The sequence below is a fragment of the Capra hircus genome, chromosome 9 (assembly GCF_001704415.2).
Source record: "Capra hircus breed San Clemente chromosome 9, ASM170441v1, whole genome shotgun sequence".
In the NCBI taxonomy this organism is placed as follows: domain Eukaryota; kingdom Metazoa; phylum Chordata; class Mammalia; order Artiodactyla; family Bovidae; genus Capra; species Capra hircus.
In genome coordinates, this window is record NC_030816.1 from 29605577 (window position 1) to 29629254 (window position 23678).

At 44.9% G+C, this 23678-nt stretch overlaps 1 protein-coding gene across 1 annotated transcript in view; it reads left to right on the forward strand.

The window, feature by feature from the left end:
* The window catches only part of SCML4 (sex comb on midleg-like 4 (Drosophila)), a 58023-nt gene that overhangs the window by 6674 nt on the left and 27671 nt on the right, over positions 1-23678 (forward strand). The window contains exons 2-4 of the mRNA XM_018053101.1: positions 10105-10234; positions 13190-13390; positions 18291-18485. Of these exons, the coding sequence (XP_017908590.1) occupies positions 10105-10234; positions 13190-13390; positions 18291-18485 (526 nt within the window). The remainder of the gene's footprint in view (positions 1-10104; positions 10235-13189; positions 13391-18290; positions 18486-23678) is intronic.

The window sequence follows — 23678 nt, forward strand, 5'->3', positions numbered from 1 at the left end:
CCCTGGAAAGCACAAGAGACTAGACCATTACCCTCCCATCTCTGAGCATCCTCTTCTGTCTTCATTGTTATGCAGGCAGTGTATCATATTGAGGTAATTTTATTTTCCTTGAGAAGTTTGTGCAAAGATTGGTTAACTGGGATCTCAGATTTGACTGAGGGGCATATTGCCAAAGCAGGTCCCAAGGTCAAAGGATACTGGCCCCTCCATCCCTTGCATGTTTAATCTCTCCCAAGGGAAAGGAGAAAAAGGTGTGGGTAGACTCAGACAGACTGACTCCTCGGAATGGAATTAGGTCATTGGCCACAAACTTCTTGTTGTTGGAGCTGATTTGCGTTTCCAACAGGCAAGTTTTTCTAGACTGAAGTCTGAGGTTAAACACGGTGAGGCATTCAGTTTTCCCCAACCCCGCTTCCTGCATCGCTGCAGAACCCTGAGGGAGTTTTGTGTAAAGAAATAGAGCGAACCTAAAGGAGCAATGTGTCCCCAGGGAAAGCTATGGGCAGCGACGCGGACAAAGCTATCCTCCAAAGGAGTGAGAGAGGAAAACATGATTAAAAAGTGAAGGGAGGGAAAACATGATTTAAAAAAATAGAACCTAGTATATTAGTTTCCTAGGGCTCCTGTAACAAAATACAACAAACTGGGTGACTTAAAAAATACAAAATCTTACAAAAATTTTATTTTTAATTGAAATATAGTTGATTTACAATGTTGTGTTAGTTTCAGGTATACAGCAAACTGAATCAGTGACATATATATATATATGTATTCTTTCATATATAAGAAAATATTTATTCTACATTATATAATAATTATATAATAGCATATATATTGTAATTGTATGTATAATATTATATATAACAACATTATGTTATAATGTTGTTGTTGTGCTTAGTCGCTCAGTCATATCCAACTCTTTGTGACCCTTTTGGACTGTAACCCACCAGGCTACTCTGTCCATGGGATTTTTCAGGCAGCAATCCTGGAGTCGATTGCCATTTCCTCCTCCAGAAGGCTCAGCAGGTAAAGAATATGCCTGCAGTGCAGGAGACAAAGGAAACCCTGGTTCAATCCCTGGGTAGAATACATTTATATATTGTCTTTGTCTGACTTACTTCATTTAGTACGATAATCTCTAGGTCCATCCGTGTTGCTGCAAAAGGCATTATTTTAATCTGAATAATATTCCATTGGGTACCACATCTTCTTTATCTATTCCTTTGTTGATGGAACAGTAGAAACTTATTGATCTGCAGGCTGGAAATCAGATCAGGGTAGGCCAGGTTGGTTCTTCCCCAGGGCTGGTAGGGAGGACCTTTTGCAGGTCTCTCTCCTAGCTCCTGGGGGCCTCGGGTGTTCTTTGGCTGTGGACTGTCTTCCCTCTGTGCATGTTTGTCTCTGTGCCCGAATTTCCCCCTTTTATAAGGACACAGTCATACTAAATTAGGGCCCAATCTAATGAGCTCATCTTAACTTGATCATCTGCAAAGACCGTATTTCCCAATAAGATCACATTCACAGGTGCTGGGGGTTAGGACTCTAACATCTTTTGTGGGGAGACACATTTTAATCCATAGCGTTCAGTGTAATCATCTTTATCTTTTAACTAGACATTTAGTCCATTTATATTTAAAGTAATTCTTGAAAAATTTGGGTTTAAATCGATATTTTGTGTATTCTATTCATCCCACTCGTTCTGTGTTCCTTTTACCTGTCTTCCTTCCTTCTTTTGGATTTTTAAGTATATAATTCTTTCTTTTCTACTCCTTGAAGTTTAAGCACTGCGTTTTCTAGTGTATTACTGACTGCTCTAGAAATTACAGCATGCTTACATAGTAGAGTTTTCTAAAGTTAATATTACATTTGCTTCTTCCCAGATAATACAAGGACCTTAGAATACTTTTAACTTGATTTATCACCATATTTGAATATTATTGTCAACATACATCTTATTTTTTGTTTCTTAATCCCCTTAAAACAATAATTTTTGTTTTGTAGAGTCATTTTCATTTAGAATCACTTGCTTACTTACCACTCAAAAATTTTTCATTCCTTCTTACATATCATACATCCTACCCAAAATCACTTTCCATTTGCCTGTAGTACGTCTTTTAGAAGTCTCTTTTTTAGATCCTCTAGTGAGGAATTCTCTTAGCTTCTGTTATCTAAAATTACCTTTAGTTCATCTTCACTTTTGGAAAAAAATATTTTTTCTGGGTCTGATTGTAGATTTCTAGGTTTTTATTTCCTTGCAGCACATTGAAGATATTATTCTGTTTATCTCCTGGGGTACATTGTTGTGAAGAATGTATCCATCTGACTATCCACCTGACTATGTTGTATCCATAGGTAGACACAACAGAATGAAATTGTAGAATATTGCAGAAAAAGAAAAAAAATCTTAAAATTAGCTTAAAAATACAAAACCTTATTTGAGGGAATGCTCCAGTAAGTCAGATGGATAGCTGATGGATACATTCTTTACAACAATGTACCCCAGGAGATAAACAGAATAATATCTTCAATGTGCTGCAAGGAAATAAAAACCTAGAAATCTACAATCAGACCCAGAAAAAATATGGACACTATTCTGTTGTGTCTACCTGTGGATTTCTTTTTTATTTATTGTGTTTAGAATTTGTTGGACTTCGTGAATCTGTGTATTAGAATTTTCATCAGCTCTGGAAAATTCTAAGCCATTTTCTTTTCAAATGTAACTTCTGTTCCATTCTTTCTGAAACTCTAACATTAAAATGTCTATATTTGCCTTGTCTGTAAACCTTCCTTCCATAGTTTTTATGCATTTATCTACTTTTTAATGAATTTCTTCTGACATATCTTCTGGCTCACTAATTCATTCTTTAGCTATATTTGTTGTTGTTGTTTAGTCGCTAAGCCATGTCCAACTCTTTGTGACCCCATGGACTATATCCCACCACGCTCCTCTGTCCATGGGGTTTCCTGGGCAAGAATACTGCAACAGGTTGTCATTTCCTTCTCCAGGGGATCTTCCCGACCCACAGATTGAAACCATGTCTCCTGCTTGGCGGGTGGAGTTTTACCCGTGAGTCACCTGGAAGCTATGTTTAGTATGCTGTTAGATCTGTTTATTTAGTCTTTAATTTTAGTTATTGTATAGAAGTTCAATTTGGTTCTTTTGTAGTTTTGCTGTTATTTTTATAGTTTTCTGTTCTCCAGACATATCTTCAAACTTGTTTTTATATCTTTATATAGAATATCAGGGTTGCTTTTATGATCTCCGTCTGATAATTGAAATATCTCAAGTATTTCTAGAGTTTGATTGCTGTGTATTTTTATTGCTCATTCTTGCTTGGTTCCTTGCTTTCTTGTGTGTTTGAGCTGTGTTATTCATTGACTTTGAAAAATTATTTTGGAGACTTCTTTGAGACCTTTCTCCAGTGATGATTTGAGTTTGTTTTTTTCTGGTAATCTGGGAGCATTGCCAGATTGGGTAATTTTCAAACTAACTTCACAGCCTAAAGTTTTCTTGGTGACCCAAGTTTTGTGAATTTGGGCTGCAAACCTATATGAGCTCTAGCTTGTGGCAATATCTTCCCAGGGATTCTGCACACCCCCTCCCGTGTGTCAAGGCAACTTTCCTGAGAGTCAGGTGTGGGTGTGGTAAAATAGGACAAGTTTACGGCTGGCTTACCCTTACCCAGAGGTTTTAACCCTGGGTGAACCCTGAGCTCTATGGCAATTCCAAGGCCTAGATTTCACCTGTATTTGGGCCCAATTATTCTTTATATTATATATTGTTAGCCCCTCCTACTTTTACTAATTTTATATTTCATCCATTGTTAGTAGTTGTTTTCAGTTGATCCAAATAACATAGTTTTCTATATTCCCAGAAACAAAGCTCCAAAGAAATTTAGGATGTCACATTTCTTCTAATCAACATTCAAAATATGGCACTGACACTGGTTTTATCTCAAACTCTTGGTTTTCAAAAGCGGTCTAATGCAAGGTACATAAATAACATTATGAGCTGAAAGAGAACTTAGAAACCAACAACCCGGACTTCCCTGGAAATCCAGTGGTTAAGACTCCGTGCTTCCACCACAGGGGGCATGAGTTCAATCTCTGGTCAGGAGAACGAAGATCCCGCATGCTGTGTGGTACAGCCAAAAATAAATAAATCAACCCAACAACCCTGTCCTCATTTAGGGCTTCCCAGGCGGTGCTAGTGGTAAAGAACCTGCCTGCCGATGCAGGAGACGTAAGAGATGCAAGTTCTATCCCTGCGTTGGGAAGATCCCCTGGAGAAGGGCATGGCAATCCACTCCAGAATTCTTGCCTGGAGAATCCCATGGACAGAGGAGTCTGACAGGCTACAGTCCATAGGGTCACAACGAGTTGGACACGACTGAAGCAACTTGGCAGGCACACACCCTCATTCGGAAGATGAAGCCCAGAAGTTTTGAGTGGTTTCCTCAGAGTCCCGCAGGAACTGGGGGCAGGACCCGGATTAGAACCCCGGCCTCTCTGAGACCTGTGTTCTCTTCACTCTGCTACAGTTTGCTGGGCAACATGAAATCATGTCAGTTCTCAGTGTCCGTTTCCCAGATGAGGAAACGTGGATGCTCAGCTTCTTTTCATGTCTTCTCCCAGAAGTTCTACATAGAACCTGTTGTGTGGTATTTTGCAGGCTTACTGCTTGAGTAGTAGAGGAGGAATATTTAGAATCTTAGAGACAGGTGAGTCTTCCTCAAAGTTAACTAAATTTGCAATGAGTAAAATGCTAATGTTTTAAACTAATGTAATAGAAACATATCATCAAAACAAAGTTTATGTCAATAAATCTGGAAGTTATCTTTGCTTTTGCATGTTCTCTCTCCCATCTCATTAATTTCAATCCCAAAATGTACCTGAATCCAACCAATTATTTGTCTTCACTACTTTTACCCTAGTTCAGCCACCTATGCCTCTTGCCTGCACCATATGATAACCTCCTCACTAGTGTTCTTGTCTCTATTTTTGTACCCCTCCATCTATTCTCTGTATAGCAGCCATATTTAACTTTATCAAATAAAAGCTAGGATGTGTCTTTCTCTGCTTAAAATGCTCTAATTCTTTCCATACCTCTTAGAATAAAATCCAAACTCTTTAATCTGACTGTATTTATTTACTCAGGCTGCTATAATAAACTGTGTGGCTTGAAACAGGAGTTCTGGAGGCTAGAAGTCCAAAATCAAGACACTGGCAGGGACCTGCTCTCTCTGAAGGTTCTAGTGGTTCTGAAGTTTCTTGACTCTTCTGAGCTTCTAGTGGTTGCCTGCAATCCTTGGTGTTCCTTGATTGTAGACCTATCACTTGATAGGTCTTGATTGTAGACCTATCACTCCAATCTCTGCCTCCATTGCCATATGGCATTCTACCTGTGTGTCTGTGTTCAGATTCCCCTCTTCTTATAAGGACACAAGAAATTGGTATTAAGGCCCACTCTAACCCAGTGTGGCCTCATCTTAACTTGATTACATCTGCAAAGACCCTATTTCCCAGTCAAGCCCCATTCACAGGTACTGGGGCTTAGGACTTGAACGTGTCTTCTTGAGGGGGACAGGATTCAGTTTACAGCACTGACCTAGGAAGTCCTCATGATTGGGCCCTGATGACCTGGCTAACCTCATCTTACATCCTTCTGCCCTGCTTATAATTCCAGCCACCCTGACTTCCTTGTACTTTGAAAAAGCCAAGCTTTATGAGGTTTACACTGACCACTCTGTCTGCTTGGAAAGTTATTTCCCCAAGCTCCCTCTTGTTATTCAGATCTTGAAATAGGTGTCACTTCCTTATCAGCCTACCCCCGTCACCCGGTTCCCTTTTATCACATCACCATGTTTTACCTCTCAGAGTAGTGCTTATCACAATGTGACATTTTTGTTGTGTGTTTCTTGTTTCTTCCTGCTATGATATTAGCTCATCAAGAACAATTACCTTATCTTCCCCATTCATAGCTGTATCCTCAGCACCTAGAACAGTTCCCTGCACACAGTAGGTGCTCAATGAATATTTGTTGAGTGAATGACTACCTCATGGAATGAATTTTTTTCCCTTTTCAGACTTAGCTTAAATAATGCAACTTGGAAAGAGCAGCTCCTGCCTAAGCAATACTTAGGGACCATTGCAAAATGGGTTGGGAACATGTTTCTTAAAGGGGATCATGTGCAAGTTGCAAGGTAAGAGGGTGGGTCTTCAAAGACTGGGGAGATATGGTCCCAAGTGGATAGGTGTAGAAAATGTAGATAGGTCCTAGGAGGAAGATGGACAATTCCCTTTCCTGCTGTGGCTACAGGAACAGGAAACTTGGAACTCATTTGTATTTCTGGAATTTCTAATAATAAAAGTATAATGCCAGCAGCAATAATGATAATAAATGTTTGCCAAGTTCTCACTTTGCACTAGCCCTGTACTAAATGTTTATACTTCATTCTTACCACATCCTTGTGAGAAGGTATCATCCTTACCTTACAGATGAGAAAAGGCAGACTCTGAAGGCTGAGTAACAAGACTTAGCACAGCATTAATGAGTGACTGAGTTGGGTTTTGAACCGAGATCCAAAAGCTAGTGCCCCCCTGCATGTGCCCACTGCTACCTGGACGTCATTAGTTTTGGCTGTGCTGGGTCTTCTTTGCTGTGTGCGGGCTCTCTCTCACTGTGGCAAGCGGGGGGTGGGTACGCTCTGGTTGCGGTGCATGGGCTCCTCATTGTGGTGCCTTCTCTTGTTGGCAGAGCACAAGCTCTAGAGGGCACAGCCTTCAGTAGTTACGTCAGTTAGTTGCCCCACGGCATGTGGGACCTTCCCAGGCCAGGGATCCAACCCATGCACCCAGCATTGGCAGGTGAATTCTTAACCACTGGACCACCAGGGAAGTGCCTGGACTTTTTCAAGTTTTGCTCTGCTGTTTCATCCTCTGCTGATATGCAGCGTTAGTCGCTCAGTCATGTCCACCTGTTTGCAACCCCGTGGACTATAGCTCGTCAGACTCCTTTGTCCATGTAATTCTCCAGGTAAGAATATGGAGTGGGTTGCCATCCCCTTTTCCTGGCGATCCCTTCCTGACCCAGGGATCGAAGCTGGGTTTCCTGCACTGTGGGCAGATTCTTTACTATCTGAGTCACCAAGGAAGCCTCTACACGTGTGTATATCCCCCAATTCACATTGCATATCCTTCATTTACCCACCTCTTGTTGTCAACCTAACACATACTGTTTAGTTAGTACATCTGTTTCTGCCACACTTGCGTATTTCTAGAAAAATACTTGAATTTTTCACTCTGACCCCTTCTCCTGTAGCATGCCCTGGCCACACATCTCGGTGTGTAAGTGAATCCCTTCCCAGCTGTTGTCAGTGATTTTCTATAGCAAATGTCTTAGAGAAGGTCTTCCGCTGAAGACAGTGGGAACAAGAAACACTCCAGGCCCTTACTTTGGATCTGTGAATGGAAAGGAAAGATGAGCCGCTCCCAGATTCCCTAGCCCCTTCGGTGGAGGCTCCAGATGGCAGGGGCCGCCTCTACCCTTCTGCTTCATCCTTATACTGTACTTTAACACAGCAAAGCACAGCCACTGGCAACCAAGCCCTGGATGAGGAATTGCCATACCCATTTTGATTATGGTTTTGAATTTCAGGTAAAGGTGCCAAAGCTGACAGCATCTGTATGGCGCTGTTGGCTTTGAAGGCCAAGGGTTAGCTCTTGTATGTCAGAGCAAGGCGTCCTGGGCAGCAAATCTTCTTCCAGTCTTATGCTGCCAAGAAAGAGGCCTCCTCTTCTTCCTTCCTATTTGTTTTACCCAGTTTATCCTTCCAGATTCTGTTTTTTATGATTTTTAAAATTAACTATATTTTAGAATAGTTTTAGATTTAGAGAAGAGTAGCAAAGATACAGATTGGAGAAGGAAATGGCAACCCACTCCAGTGTTCTTGCCTGGAGAATCCCAGGGACAGGGGAGCCTGGTGGGGTTGCAGAGTCAGACATGACTGAAGTGACTTAGCAGCAGCAGCAGCAGCAAAGATAACAGAGGATTCTCATATACCAGACACCTAGTTCCCCTTATTGTTAACATCTTACATTATTGCTACATTTGTCGCAGCTAGTGAATTAATAATAATATATTGTTAAATCATATCACTAGTTGAATGAGATTCATTACTTTTCCCCTGTTCTGTTACAGCATTCATCCAGGATACCTCATCACACATTCAGCCCCCATGTCTCCTCTGGGCTGTGAAAGTTGCTTAGCTTTTGTTGTTCCTGATGACATTGGCAGTTTTGAGGAGTATCGGTCATGTATTCTGTAAGGGTTTCCCTGGTGGCTCAGATGGTTAAGAATCTGCCTGCAATGAGGGAGACCTGGGTTTGATCCCTGGGTTGGGAAGATCCCCTGGAGAAGAGAATGGCAACCTATTCCGGTATTCTTGCCTGAGAATCCCATGGACAGAGGAACCTGACAGGCTACAGTCCATGGGGTCGCAAGTTGTGTTAGTCACACAACTGAGTGACTAACACTTTCACTTTCATTCTGTGAAATATTCTGCAATTTGGACTTGTTTGAAGTTTATCCCATGATTAGATTGGGATTATGGGTTTTTGGAAAAGAGGTCTCACAAGTAAGGTGCCATTACCATCATGTCTTATCAAGGGTGCATACTATTGACATGGTTTATCACTGTGGATGGCGATCTGGCTCCCCTAACTGAGGTGGTATTTGACCGGGTTATCTCCTGTAAAGATACTTTTTTCCCCATTTCCATACTGTCCTCTTTGGAAGAAAGTCACTATGCGTGGCCCACCCTCAGGAGTGAGGAGATATGCTCCACAATAAAATACTTAGAATTGTTATACCTGGGAGATTTGTCTATTCTCCCCATATATTTACTTAGTCAGTCATTCATTCATGTGAGTATGGAGTCATGGATATTCACTATAGACTTTTGTTTGTTTGTTTGTTTACTACTTTCTTTATCTGTTGCTCGTGTTGCTACTGGTTTGACCATTGAAACTCTTTCAGATGACTCCTGTGTCCCTGTGACCTACCCCTTTCATTGTGTATGTAGGTGGTTTTTTAATTTAATACTTTCCTACTTTTTGGCACAGTAAGATGACCCAGGCTCATCTTGTATGTTTCCTGCCCAAGCCCTAGAATCAGCCATTTCTCCAAGGATACCTGGTTCTTTTGATTGAAGAATGGTATTAGAAATCAAGATAGCAGCATTTTGTTTAATTTTATCCATTAAAAAACAAAACAAGCCATTAAAAAAGAAAGCAGCAATGAAAAGCAGTCTGGAGCAGGGTTGAAACACAGGTCAGCAGTGAAGAGGTGAAGTAACTGACTTACTCATATTTTTAGGGTGGAGAACTGAAATTAGAAACTTGTCTGTTGAACCGTGGTAAAAAGAGTGATTTGTTGGTATTGATCCATCACCCAGTCATCTCTCCCTTAATCCATAACAACCAATTTCAGCTCCTCATTTGTGGTTTCAAGTGAGCAACGTTCAAGGTGGCTGCTTGTCACTACCAAAGAATGCACTCATCTGCACTCTTAGGCTCCACTGCAGGGAAAACACCCTGAGAAGCATTTGGAAGACCAGCTCCTGCTCTCTTTGCCAGCAGGATCCAGTGTGCTCCGTGAGCAGAAAGCTCAGCAAGCAGAAAGCTCAGCAGAGTAGACAGAGCTTCAGTGCTGCTCACTGGCTGGCTGGCTGGAAAACCCTGTCGCAGGAACCTCAGGAGCACAGGGGCTCAGGTGGGGAACTGACCCCACCCTGCACCCTGCCCTCAGGAGGCTTACGGGCTTCAACTCTTCACACCTCTGTGTGTCTCACACCCACTGCCTGACAGTCATTTCCTGGGAGGCTCCACTGTAAGGACGGGAGGCAGACCTCAGCTCTGGGTGTGATCCAAACTTGAATCTTGATCATGAGCTTGAATCTGAAGTTCAGCTTCCAAAGCAGCACAGTAGAAAGGTGTGGAAGCATGATGGAGTAGCGGTGGTTAACTGAGCCCAGGAATGAGCCTGGGAAGGTGTAGGGGGGCATCTCCAGATTTTTCACAGATTCCATGGGTTCTCTCTCGCAGCTCAAATCTCGGGTCCTCATGACTCCTTTAGCCCTGTCTCCTCCACGGAGCACACCGGAGCCCGACCTCAGCTCCATCCCTCAGGATGCAGCCACCGTACCCAGCTTGGCAGCCTCACAGGCTCTCACAGGTAGGTCAGGTGAATGAACTCCAAGGCTGCGATGACTTGTCCACAAGCTAAAGTTCTTTTGTGAACTAGTGAGCCACCACCTTGATGGCTCAAATGAAGGATTTAATGTGTGTTAGCTGGACAACACATAGGATGACCAAATTCTCTGAGAACATCTATTTAAATGTCTCACAGCCTGAATGATTTGCAATTGTTTTTCAATGCATCTTGAGTTCAGCTGGTTGCTGTGGGTGGATGGGGACTAGAAAGAGTGGTTGTTGGCCCAGCTTCTTCTCTTCAGAGACAGGTTAACTTTGTACCAATAGTGAGCCTGCTCACCTCAAAGAGTTTCTGTCCCTGTGTTTGTGCTTCCAGATCTCCTAAGGATCCTGATGTCCCCCAGTCCCACCTAGTACCAGCCAGTCCAGTCAGGGTAGAGCTCTGCCCACTCTCTCTGATGGGGTGTCCACCAGTGGACCGACAGTTCCACCCCAAGAGTACAGCAATAGGATGGTCTCTTTCTCTCTCTTATACACACACACACACACACACACACACACACACACATCCCCCTCATCACAAACCACCCCCAGCCCCATCCCACTTAAATTCCTTGGTACCCTCCCCATACTATTAGGTAAAAACCAAACTTTGCAGTATGGCCTACAAGGCCCTGCTTTAGTCTTTAGGGCCCACCATAGGATCATTGCATATTCTCTCTCCTCTTTCTGGAATGATCTTTCCTCTGGTCACCCTCTCTTGTATCTCAGCTCAGGTAGTGGTGATGGTTTAGTCGCTCAGTCATGTCCAACTCTTGCGACCCCATGGACTGCAGCCCATCAGGCTCCTCTGTCCATGGAATTTTCCAAGCAAGGATATTGGAGTGGGTAGCCATTTAGTACTCCAGGGGATCTTCCCAACTCAAGGATGGAACCCAGATCTCCCACATTGCAGGCAGATTCTTTACCATCTGAGTCTCCAGAGAAGCCCCATCTCAGCTCAGGCACTGCCCTCAAAAAAGCCCTCACTGACTTTCCTGCCAGGGTTCCCAGGAAGAGCTCTTCTAGCCCCTCCCTAGTGTTTTTGCAGCCAAGGTCCCACATCACTTTCTGTAGTTCTCTGAGTAGCTCTATCTCCTCTACTGGGCCCTAAGCTCTCTGAAGCCAGGGATCGTGTAGATTCGGTTCACCATTTTCTCTGTAGGGCCTAGCACACTACTGCCTGGCATGAAGGTCCCTTGTCAATTCGGTTTTACTGAATCATCTGGGCTTAGTAGGGGAGAAGGCAACCTGGTAGAGTGAAAAGAGCACACAGGTCATGACATCAGAAAGATGTGAGTTCAAATCCCTGTTGCATCACTAATTATACGGTCTGAGCAGCCACTTTTTACCTCAGTTTCTTCATTACCAACAAAATAATAATGTTTAGTTCTCAGGTTTATTTTGAGAATCAAACAAGATAAAGTATATACAATGCCTGGACTATATAGTAGCTGCTCAGTAAAACCTAATTTTCTTCAGCTTTATTACTGTTTAATCCTTCCAAAATTCTTTTGGTTTCCTCTTAAAGTCTCTCTTCAACACTCCTCTGCACTAGTGGCCCCCAAGGTAAGATGCTCATACCTGGGCTGGGGACATAGGGAGACATAAGAAGAGTCATCAACCTATGGGAGAAAAGATGATACCTACTATTAATATTTCTTTTTATATCACCCTTTAAATTTTTCTATTTTTTGGTTGCATTTTAAATGTATGCAATACGTTAATATGGTTGAGAATGTCTATAACCTATAAATACATAAACACATTTGGGGACACATGCTCAAAAGTTTTTTTACCAGTATAATGTATTTAAAACTGCAGGGAGGATTCCGCTGGTGATCCAGTGGTTAAGAATCCACCTGCCAGTGCAAGGGACATGTGTTCAATCCCTGGTCCAGGAAGATCCCACATGACTCGGGGCAACTAAGCCTGTGTGCCACAACTACTGAACCCATGCTGTAGAGCCCGTGCTCCACAACAGGAGAAGCCACCACAATGGGAAGCCAGTGTACTGAAACTGGAGGGTAGCCTGCATGCAGCACCAAAGAGCCAGCACAACCAAAAATAAATAAAAAGGAAAAAATTTAAAAAACAACAGGGGCTTTTGGTTGGGCTCACCTAAATGGACTACCGAGTGTTCATTATCCCTGAGATTGTTGATAGAATTCTCTTTAGAACTCATCGGTTAGCATCATGTTGATTTCTTTTTTCTTTTTTCTTTTTTTTTTACTGAAGGTTAACAACAATGATGGCAAATGCCAAACATTATGTATAGCTTGTGAGCTCCTTGAGAGGAGGGGAAGGTTTTTTTTTTTTTTTTTTTAAATGGAAGATAATTGCTTTACAATGTTGCATTGGTTTCTGCCACGCAATGAATCAGCCATAAGCATACATCTGTCTCCTTCCTCTTGAACCTCTCTCCCACTTCCCACTCCATCCCAACCCTTTAGGTCATCACTGAGCATCAGGCTGGGCTCCCTGTGTTATTCAGCAACTTCCCACCAGCTATCTATTTTACATATGGTAATGCATATGTTTCAGTGCTTCTCTCTCAGTTTGCCCAGAGGGAAGATTTTATATGTGTATATTCCCAGCATAGAAATACATTTGTACACACGGTCCATAACTGTCTATGATTCAGATTTGAATACATCGGAGGGGATACTCCTGTCTGTCTCTTCCCAACCAGAAGACTGTCTTGAGAGCAAGCCCTGGCAGTTGGAGGTGATTGACTCTCTTGTCTCTTTTACTTGTCAAGTTGGGCAGAATTGGTGCCACTTTGGCCTTTTCAGCTTCCCCAAGGCCAGAGCCAAGGGGACATGGCTGAGGCATCCTGCTCCTGCCTCGCTCTGCTCCCCCTCCAGCCCCACATACAGGAGCCACCCCAGGTCTGATGTGCTTTGATACTGAGGGCTTTGTGGGTCTGTTTCCACAGTCTGCCTCTACATCAACAAGCAAGCCAATGCAGGACCGTACCTGGAGAGGAGGAAGGTGCAGCAGCTCCCTGAGCACTTCGGGCCCGAGCGGCCGTCGGCAGTCCTGCAGCAGGCTGTGCAAGCGTGCATCGACTGTGCCCACCAGCAGAAGCTGGTCTTCTCCCTGGTCAAGCAGGGCTATGGTGGCGAGATGGTGTCAGGTAAGGCCCTGGAGTGGGCTGTATGAGGAGGGCAATGCAGGAGACCCTGGTTCAATCCCTGGGTAGGGAAGATCTCCTGGAAAAGGGATAGCTACCCACTCCAATATTCTTGGGCTTCCCTGGTATCTTAGACAGTAAAGAATCCATCTGCAATGCAGGAGACCTGAGTTTAATCCCTGGGTTGGGAAGATCCCCTGAAGGAGGGCATGGCAACCCACTCCAGTATTCTTGCCTGGAGAATCCCCACCGACAGAGGAGCCTAGCAGGCTGTAGTCCATGGGGTTGCAAAGAGTCAGACATGACTGAGCGGCTAAGCATGGCATCCATGGGTATGCCAAAGAGGAAAGCAGCTGAATCAGGCTTGGGGGACTGTGGCCAGGGTCTGTCCCCATCTGCTGGGCTCCAGGGGCCTTAATGAGCCTGTGTGCCAAAGGGGCTTGAGAAGAAAAGGCTCCTGGACCTGGGTAAGAAGACTAGACATCTGAATCCTCACCCTTGACTTGTCCCTTTCTCTCATCTCCACTTCCAGCTCATCAATAAATCCTATTGTTCTGACCTCAAAATACATTCAGAATCAAGCCACTTTTCATGACCCACAGTAACCAGTCTGGTTCTTTCCAAATCTAAGCCAGATCATGCCCCTCCTCTGCTCCAAATCCTCAGCAGCTCTTATGTTACTCCCAGAAAAAGCTCACATCCTTACAAGGGCTCCCGGGCCCCATGTGACCTGGTGCTGGTCACTTCTCTCTTTTTTTTTTTTTCATCACTTCTCTTAAGTCCCCCACTTGACTCTGGCCACAGTGGCTTCCTTCTTATGTCCTCCAACCATGCTCCTCCCACCTCAGGACATTTGCACCTGCTGTTCTCTCTTTCTGGAATGTTCTTTCTCCAACTGTCCATGTGACTTGCTCCTAGACTTCCTTCAGATTTATAGTCAAATGCCACCTTCTCAAAAATCTCTTTCCTGACCACCCTGTCTGACGTATCAGCCTTTGTCATTATTTATTCTCCCTTCCTCCATTTCATTCCTTTTTCATAGCGCTTGCCACTGTGCAGGGAAGTGGGGGAACTTCACGGTCTCAGCCTATCTCACTAGATATGTTTTTGTTTGTATTTAACAAGAGCTCAATCCCACCTCCCACTGTCAGCACACTCCTCCAGGTTCCACCCTGACCGAACAGCATCCAAAGGGAGGGGAAGTTGTCACCACAGGCAGAGGCAGACTTCAGAGCTCTGCCCCCTTCAGCTGCTCCCCTGACCAAGACTCTGTCTGTCCTCTCCACGTGTACAGTGGTTGTCATCACTTGCCCTTAAGCCCTGAGAGCTCCAGACCTTTGCAAGATGCTTTGAATCCAAGAGGACAGCCTGGTGTCTTCTCTGGGCCAGCATCACAGACACAGCCTCCATATACCCAGGCAAAAGGGAGACAACTTTCCATTCACAGGGCAGTACAGGTGACCCTGCTGGCTGGCTAAGAGAGGATTTGAGAGAGGGGCCTCTAATGTGGCTGTGTCCTGCAAAACCAAAACATGAGTGTTTTGCTGGACTCCAGGTCAATAACCAGGGTTTGCAGGTGGGGAGATTTTGCAGCACAGCTTCACCAGCTCATCCTGACTCAGCCCTCTTTCTGGAGCTCCCTCTGAGAAGGAAGCTGGGTCTGTCTTGCTGGTAACTGATTAAAACAGAACTTGGTGAGATCTGTGTGCATGTGTCTGACCCAGGGTGACTTCTAAGAGACTCTAGCAGATGCGGGCAGAAGAGAGGAGGAAGAACTGCACCAAGAGGGGCCCAAGAGGAGAGTCCCACTGTCAGACCTCTGAGGGCTCCTTGGCTGTTATTTCCTGATCTGAGAGCCACATTCTCAAACCTGGACTGCTCTCCAAGGTTGAAAGCCTTGTCCTTTTCCTGGCTAAACAGCAGTGCTCAAGACACAGACCAGTGCTCAGAGAAAGCTCTTCCTGCGCTCTGTGCCCCCGCCTCTTGAGTGAACCCCACCCAGGTTCTTTGTGGCCCTGCCCTCTGGGCTGGGAGGGCAGACCCCTAACTCTCTGGTCTGCTGCTCAGCCCTTCTGTGGTCTCAGGGGCCTCGGCACTGGTAAGGAGGTTCTGCAGAGCCTGGCACCAATGCCCGAGCAGGCAGAGCCCTGTCAAGTTTCCCTTGGCCGAGGGATTCCCAGGAAGGTCAGAGTGGAGGGCCTGGTCTTGGAGAATGCAGTGGCACTGAGGAGCCTCCTCCTTGAGGTTGTGAAGCAGCTCAGTGGTCTTCCACTTTTCTGGTGGTGATGTGGAAGCCCAGCAAGATGACGATTGCTCCAAGGTGGTTTAGGGAGGGGCTTAAGGAAAAAGACCCAGGCTCCCCTGCTCTCCACCTAGAACCTGAGCCTTCAGACACTGCTTTTTAAACATCCTCGTGGGCACAGCGTGTAGAAAATGGTGACACTAGTGCAGGTGTCGTGGACCCGAAGAACTGAAACCTCCGTGACTGGGCCTCGGGCCACCCCAGAGGTTGAGGTCCCACGTCACAGCACCACGGCTCAGTCCCAGCACACCTGTTGTGATGCTCCACCTTAGCCATGCTCTCCCAGAGGGGTAGCTATTGTGATCTCACATATTACACGTCTGCTTCCAGGAGGTGGGATTTTCCCACTGTGTGAGCTTCTAGGAATCTCTGGGAATGTGGACACACTGATCTAAGGCACAGGCCTGATGCCCCAGACCCTCCTGCTGTGTGGTCAGTCTCCATCTCACCTAGTCTTTTAAGGTATGGGAGGTGAGCAGTGGTGCCCGCCTCTCCATGATCCCCCTCCCCCCAAGAGGGAATTTCCAGCATGTCCCAGAGGTCAATACCCTCCTTACTGAGCACCTTGGCAGCTCTTTGCTGACCCTCCCAATCAGAGGCATTATTATGGAGTATTAAAGTGACAGGCAAATGCCACTTAGAGGCCACAGGAGCTGGAAAAACACTCCAGGCCTTCTTAGTTTCTCATCTACATTACGGGATCATAACCTTCTTTCCACTGTCTTCACAGGATAGTCAGACAGCATAAATGAGGTGACAGACATGAAAGCTCTTGTTAAATTATACAAAGTTACATAAAAGAAATGTTTCTTTTTATTTCTAATTTGAATGTGTGTGTGTGAGAGAGAGTTTATTTTTCAGTTCTGAAATCAAAGTCAGCTCTGGTCACCCTGTCCCAGCCCTTGCAGTGTGCTAGGCTTTGGGAGCTAGAGTATAAAAGTCTAGATTGCCTTCCGCATGTGTGCACTGAGGGCAGAGCCTGGGGGAGGAGGGGAGCACAACGTCCTGCTGGGGATCTTCTCAGGTGTTCCCCACGCTGGAGCTGGTGTGTGAGCTTCATGCAGCAACAGAGTTCCGTGAGGAGGATTACACAAAGAAACAAGTTCTCAGCTGGAGGAAACTGGGTGTTTCTTCAAAATTCTGGTAACCCTAGAGAAATTGAGTGTGACCCAGCATCACTGGGGAGAGAACACCGTTGGAGTTCTTTTATAAAAACTCCTGGGTTAGAGTGGGACACCTCAGCATGAACTCAGTTTTACTTAAATATACATATATACCCAGTGGCACGACGAATCTGCTTGCAGTGCAGGAGATGTGCAGGAGACATGGGTTCAATCCCTGGGTCAGCAAGATACCCTGGAATAAGGCGTGGCAACCCATCCAGTATTCTTGCTGGGAAAATCCGGTGGACATAGGAGCCTGGCAGGCTATGGTCCATAGGGTTGCAAAGAGTCAGACACTCCTGAAGGGACTGAACACACACACGCGTGCACACACACACACACACACACATCTAGATACAGACATTTATCAAGACCCACCTTTGAACCAAGTCTGTTTCTCTAGAGTTGCTTAAAAAATGAGGGTGTGTCATAGGGATACAGGAGTTAATCTGCAAGCTCCCAGAAGATACAAACTGGAATAATTTAGCAATAAAATAAATAACATAGTATTGGACAACCCACAGTACAACATAAATATATTGAGTCTACACTGATATTAATGAATAAAGAAATAAATAAGTGGAGGAGAAGGGACAAGTCTTCCTTATGAAAGAATTTCAGATTATATAGGGACTGTTCCCTCTTTTCCCTCTTCAGGAGGTAGAGCTTAATCCCTCTATTGCCCTTGAATGTGGGTAGGACCATGTGGCTTATTTCCCAGGAACAGAATATGAAGAATACAGTGGAGAAACATAGCAAACACTTTCTTGGCCAGGAGATGAAGGTTAACATCCCAGGGATGTCATGTGTCTATTTGATACAAGAAGGGTGCTTTGCCTCTGCAGTCTTCCTCCTCAAAAACCCATGTGAAAGTGTTAGTTGCTCACTTGTGTTGAACTCTTTACGACCCCCTGGAGTGTAGCCCACCAGCCTCCTCTGTCCATGTAATTCTCCAGGCAAGAATACTGGAGTGGGTTGCCATTCTCTTCTCTAGGGGATCTTCCCAATCCAGGGATCGAACTACAGTCTTCTGCATTGCAGGTGGATTCTTTACTGTCTGAGCCATCAGGGAAGCTCCCCAAAAACCATAATCCCAGTCAAATCATGAGAAAAACGTCAAACAAACCAAATTTAGGAACATTTTACAAAATACGTGATCAGTACTCAAGACTGTCAAGATCATGAAAAACAAGAAAAGACAGAAGCAGTCACAAACCCAAGGACACCGAGTTCACGCAACAGGTACAGCCAATGTGATCTCCTAAATGAGATCCTGGAACTGAAATAGGATGTTAGTGAAAAAAACAGGTGAAATCCAAATAAAACTTGGTTAAAAGCACAGCAAAACTGACCACTCCAAGACCTGTTCCCCAGGGCTGATGGGCTTGTGGCTTTCTCCAGAGTCCTGCTCTGAGTAGCTGTGTCTGTGCTCTTCCAGTCTCCGCCTCCTTTGATGGGAAGCAGCACTTGCGGAGCCTGCCCGTGGTGAATAGCGTCGGGTACGTCCTCCGCTTCCTCACCAAACTGTGCCGAAGTCTCCTATGTGACGACCTCTTCAGCCATCAGCCCTTCCCCAGGGGCACCAGCGCCTCCGACAATGCCCCCGAGAGCCAGGAAGGCAGGATGGAGCCAGGTAGGCTTTTGCCGTCTGTCCTCCGGGCCTGCAGGTGGTTCCAGGTGTCCCTGACCTCCCAGGGCAGAGGAGGCTGCCACTGAGGGTCTCCTGGGAGCTCTAGGACCTAGAGGTTCCCTCCTTCCGCTAGAGGTTCGTGAGCTGCCCCTCTGGGCATCCGAGGCACAGTGAGAGCCAGCCAGGACCAAGGACACCCTGACGGTCCCCACCCAGGCTGCAGAGGAAGAGATGGCTCCAGCTACCGAGGGCTGACATTGTAACTTTTAGGCCTATGTTATTAGAATGTAGACACTGAGACCGCATCACTTGTAATGAGTGATCTTTTTTCCTCTCTTCTAATTAAGACTCTTGGGCATTTATTCATCATTGTCAAATAATTGAAGGACTACTAACCTAAGTAACAAAGAAATCCTGAAGAAACAAGGGCTAACAAATTGATTACGTTGGTCCTGTCTGGGGGCCTCAGGTTCCTACCCAGGTCAATAAAAGGTGTGATCGAGTGTCTATCCCGGCAGGAATTTGACCTGGCTGTAAATCATATATGTCCTCCAGTGAGACTTAGTGTTTCTCCCTCATCACAGGACGGAATGCATCCCAGGAGCTGAATGCCTTTTGTACCACCAGCTCCAGAATAGCTCCGTGTAGGGAAGTGGTTGGTGGGAAGGGCAAGGCCACATGGACAAACTTGCCACACCATTGTCTGCCCAATAGGCTAGGTGCCAGTGGGAGCTGCTCATCCCCCACATAGTGGCCCTGAGTTATGGATTTGCAAAGAGTTGAAACATGAGCCCAGATTCTAGATTTCAGGTTTCAAGGATGAGCAGACATGTTGCCTTTTTTCTCTCTCTGGAAGCAGTGTTGTTGATACATAAAGAAAACAGATAGTGAAACTGAAATTTAGCCATTATGTCATTCTGCAAACATTTGCTGACACCTTTCCTATTCCAAGGACCTTGTGAGACCCTGTCTTGGAATAAGGCAAATATGTAACCTTAGGAGGTTTTTGAGGTATTGAGTGACCAGCGTGAATAATTAAAAAAAACCAATACATTTGCAGTTATGTGCTCACAGACAGGTTTAGAGAGTTCAGCAGCAGGATACTTATAATCAGAGTGGCTATATTTTAAACCTAGGAGGACACCAGGGAAGATTCTTAGCATAGATTTTTCTCATATAATGTTAAAAACCTTGTCTACAGTTTTACTTTAAACTCTCTGAGACTTGGGAAACAGGAAGAAATCTGTCCTTTACAAAGAAAGGTACCTAATTAAATATAGCCTGTGTGAGCAGATGCTATATACTTCTGTGTTTTCTTGATGTCGCTATATGTCTGAACTTGAGAAAGTCTTCTCATGTCTCTGGGCCTCAGTTTCCTGTGTGAAATAAGGGGTTGAGTTGCTCATGTATAACCTTCTGGTTCTGACAGTCTATGAATCTGGCCTCTCCTATAAACGTTGGTTGACTCAGAAACATTTTATAAAGCTAATGTATCTTCCAGTGAATCTTGCAATGAGAACAGCAGATGACTGATTTCATTTGATAAACTCCTAAGTCATCGTTACATTGAATAAGCAATGACCTATGGGACATAATCATAAAGTCATAGAACTCATGTCTCCCATTCTCCTTGAAATAAATGTCGCCTGTGAGACCACTTATTCCATGTCCATGGATGAAATTTAGGGCAGATCTCCTGCCTTTCCTGGCTCCTTTCAGAAAACAAAACATTCTTTAGTGAATAGTTAATATCCAGGTCAGTGTGATCATCAAACTTAAAGTTTCACTCAAAGATGTAACTACTCCCCATTCCCAGCACAGCCCTGCTTTGGGCCAGTTGCCTGCAGCAGAAAAGGAAGGTATGGTTGGTTTCTCTTCACCTGCCTAGTCCTGTGTTTTTGCCCCTTCTGTATGGAGCTAGCAGTGATTCCAAATCCTTCTTGATCAAAGTGAGGGAAGGAGGAGAGACAAGAGGTAGGAGAGTTTTTGCTTGACTAATCCCACTGTGAGCTGGCATGAGGCTCCCTGGTTCGGGCGGGTGTTTCAAGCTGATTCTTCATCCTGTGGGCTCTTGTTGTTGTTATTGTTCAGTCGCTAAGTCGTGGCCAGCTCTTTGAGACCCCATGAACTGCAGCACTCCAGGCTTCCCTATCCTTCACTGTCTCCCTGAGTTTGCTCAAACTCATGTCCATTGAGTCAGTGATGCCATCCAACCATCTCATCCTGCATCGTCCCCTTCTGCTCTTCCCCTCTATCTGTCCCAGCAACAGAGTCTTTTCCAGTGAGTCATCTGTTCACATCAGGTGCCCAAGTATTGGAGTTTTAGTTTCAGCATAAGTCCTTTCAATGAATATTCAGGGTTGATTTCCTTTAGGACTGACTGGTTTGATCTCCTTACTGTCCAAGGGACTTTCAAGAGTCTTCTCCGGCACCACAGTTTGAAAGCATCAATTCTTTGGTGCTCAGCCTTCTTTATGGTCCAACTCTCACATACATACATGACTTCTGGAAAAACCATAGCTTTAATTATATGGACCTTTGTCGACAAAGTGATGTCTCTGCTTTTTAATATACTGTCTAGATTTGTCATAGCTCTTCTTCCAAGGAGGAAGCATCTTCTAATTTTGTGGCTGCAGTCACTATCTGCATTGATTTTGGAGCCCAAGAAAATGAAATCTGACACTGTTTCCATGGGTCCTTTGGAGATTCCCGCATCTCTCATCTGCACGTTCCTTGTCAAAGACTCTTCTCTGGCTGGTCACTTACAGTTCTTCCCACAGCCTCAAGGCATCTGCAGATAAATCTCTGGCTTCTCTCCCTGGGCCTCCAGATAGTCCCATAGAAAGGATCTAAGCTAATCTCACTTCAGATCTGGTCTCTTAGAAACACTCACACATCCTTTGCCCAAACAAACTCTGGGCTCCCGGGCTGATCTTTGCACCACCTCTCCTTTGTTCTTCCATCAGACTTTTTTTCTCATGGAAATGAAACAATAATACTTTCTGTCTCTTGAGTTTCAGGGTCACAGATCAAGCTATTCACAGGGCCACACTGAAGCCCATGGGAACATGGGACAGTTTTTTCTCCACAAGTCATCTTCTATTCAACCTGCTTTTCAGCTTCTGCAGTTGGGTGCGCCGCTGCATGTGGGTGGTCATCTACAGCTGTAAAACTGGCTTCCCACCACCTCCATCTCTTTTTGCAAGATTTCCGCACCTGACTATTGTATGGGGATCCTATTGTCTTGCAACTTCAGCCAAAACTAAAACTAAAATAGTTTCATTTTAACATCCTGTCCCAGGAACCCCCCTCCAGCTTTCCTTAAGTGATCATTGAGGAAACCCTTGCCTTGATTTCCACCATATTCTCTCCCCTTCTAAACCCACCATGCTGAGTGAAGTTCCTGTCTTTTTCCTGGAAGGAGCCACCTTGTTTCTTCCCTTGACTGGGGCAGGTATTTCTACCTAAAGCTGATTTCCTTCCTAGGTGTCATGGCTTTGGAAGCAATGACTTCAGTTGTCGTCAAGAACCTTTCCCCAGCCCATGGATGCTTTGAAGAAATGAATTGCTCCAGATCAACCAACTTGTGGAAATTGCTCTGAGCAGCCCCCTGGCACATGTCTCTCCTACCTGTCTGCGTGGGGCCTAGGATGATACCATTAAAGAGTTTGCCTTTAGAATAAGACATTGCCTCTTTAGGACTGCCTTGTCAAAGTTCCCTTGTGTGCATGCTAAGTCACTTCAGTCATGTCCGACCCTTTGCGACCCTATGGACTGCAGCCCACCAAGGCTCCTCCGTCCATGGGATTCTTAAGGCAAAAATACTGAAATGGGTTGCCATGCCCTTCTCTAGGGGACCTTCCTGGCCCAGGGATCAAACCTGTGTCTTTTATGTTTCCTGCATGGGCAGGTGAGTTCTTTACCACTAGTGCCACCTGGGAAGCCCCAAAGTTCCCTTAAAGGATAACATATCAAGCTATTATTACCTTGGATGAGGAATTAGTTTATTACCCACTTTCCCACCATTGTGGCAAGAAAGGCAGGTGTATTTATGAGGAAAGGGCTGAGGTCTTTGTTGACTTAAGGCTTCATATCCATGTTATTCCTAAACAAGATCATACAGTCTTGAACTCATTTGAACCAGATCCTGCTCTGCCCCAAGGTTGTTCATTCAAAGCTGGAGTGTTCCAGGCTTGGTGCCACACAGTTAGAGGGTTTGTCAGCATTCATTAGGGCATTTCCAGAAGACAGTAAATCAGACAGTCAAGAAAATACAAAACCAGGACACACAAGGAACTGTCACAGAAACTAAGATGTTTGTGGTTTTTTTTTTTTTTTTCCAAAAGGATGATTTGGGAAAGAAATAAATTTTCTGTTCTAGGATGTGACAGCAGGTTACATGGATTTGTTCTCTATGGTCCTGAAGATATAATTAATTAACCTTCAAGTCTTGTCACTTAAGTTCTGGTCAGGAGCATCACCATCACCTGAGAAAGGAAAAGCTCAACAGCCCTCCCTCACTCCTTCACAACAGATCCCAGGTGTTTAAAGACACATTAAAGCTTGAGAAGTATGGATGTAAGGAATACTCTCCCAGACTTGGCAGCTGAATAACAAAGTGGAACTCTCAGAAGATGGCTTCCTCGGGAGTCAGGTGGCATTGACATTGTAAAGATCTTTGAAAAGTCAAAACTGTGTAGAAGTAGATGGAGCTGCTTGGATGGTGTGATCTCCTCATTACTGGTGACAAAGCAGATGTCCACTTGTCAGGGCCATCAGGCTGAACTCGGGCATCCAGAGGATGTAAGGGCAAGATGTCCTCTCTGGTCCCTTCCAAGCTGAGAGTCACAGCTGGCAATGGCAGAGAGCAGCCACAGACAGTAAGAGGTGAGGGCCCCCCAGGAGCCCTGGGGTGGGATCCCCCAGAAGGGAGGATGAGGATACCAAGGCAGAAGGGCTCACAGTGGAGCAGAGAGCATGCTTCTCCCAAATCTCTTTCTCAGACCTTTCAAACATAAACTCTCTCATCAAATGACCTTTCTCTTGTGTTCAGGGAAAACAAGCTTCAGATCCAATCAGCTGCCTGAATTCAGTCTGGACTGTGGAGTTCTTGGCTTGAGATTGGGAATTTCAGTCATTTTCCTCTATGTCTATTAACTGACAGCCAAATGTTCATGTTATCGGGTGGAGAGCAGC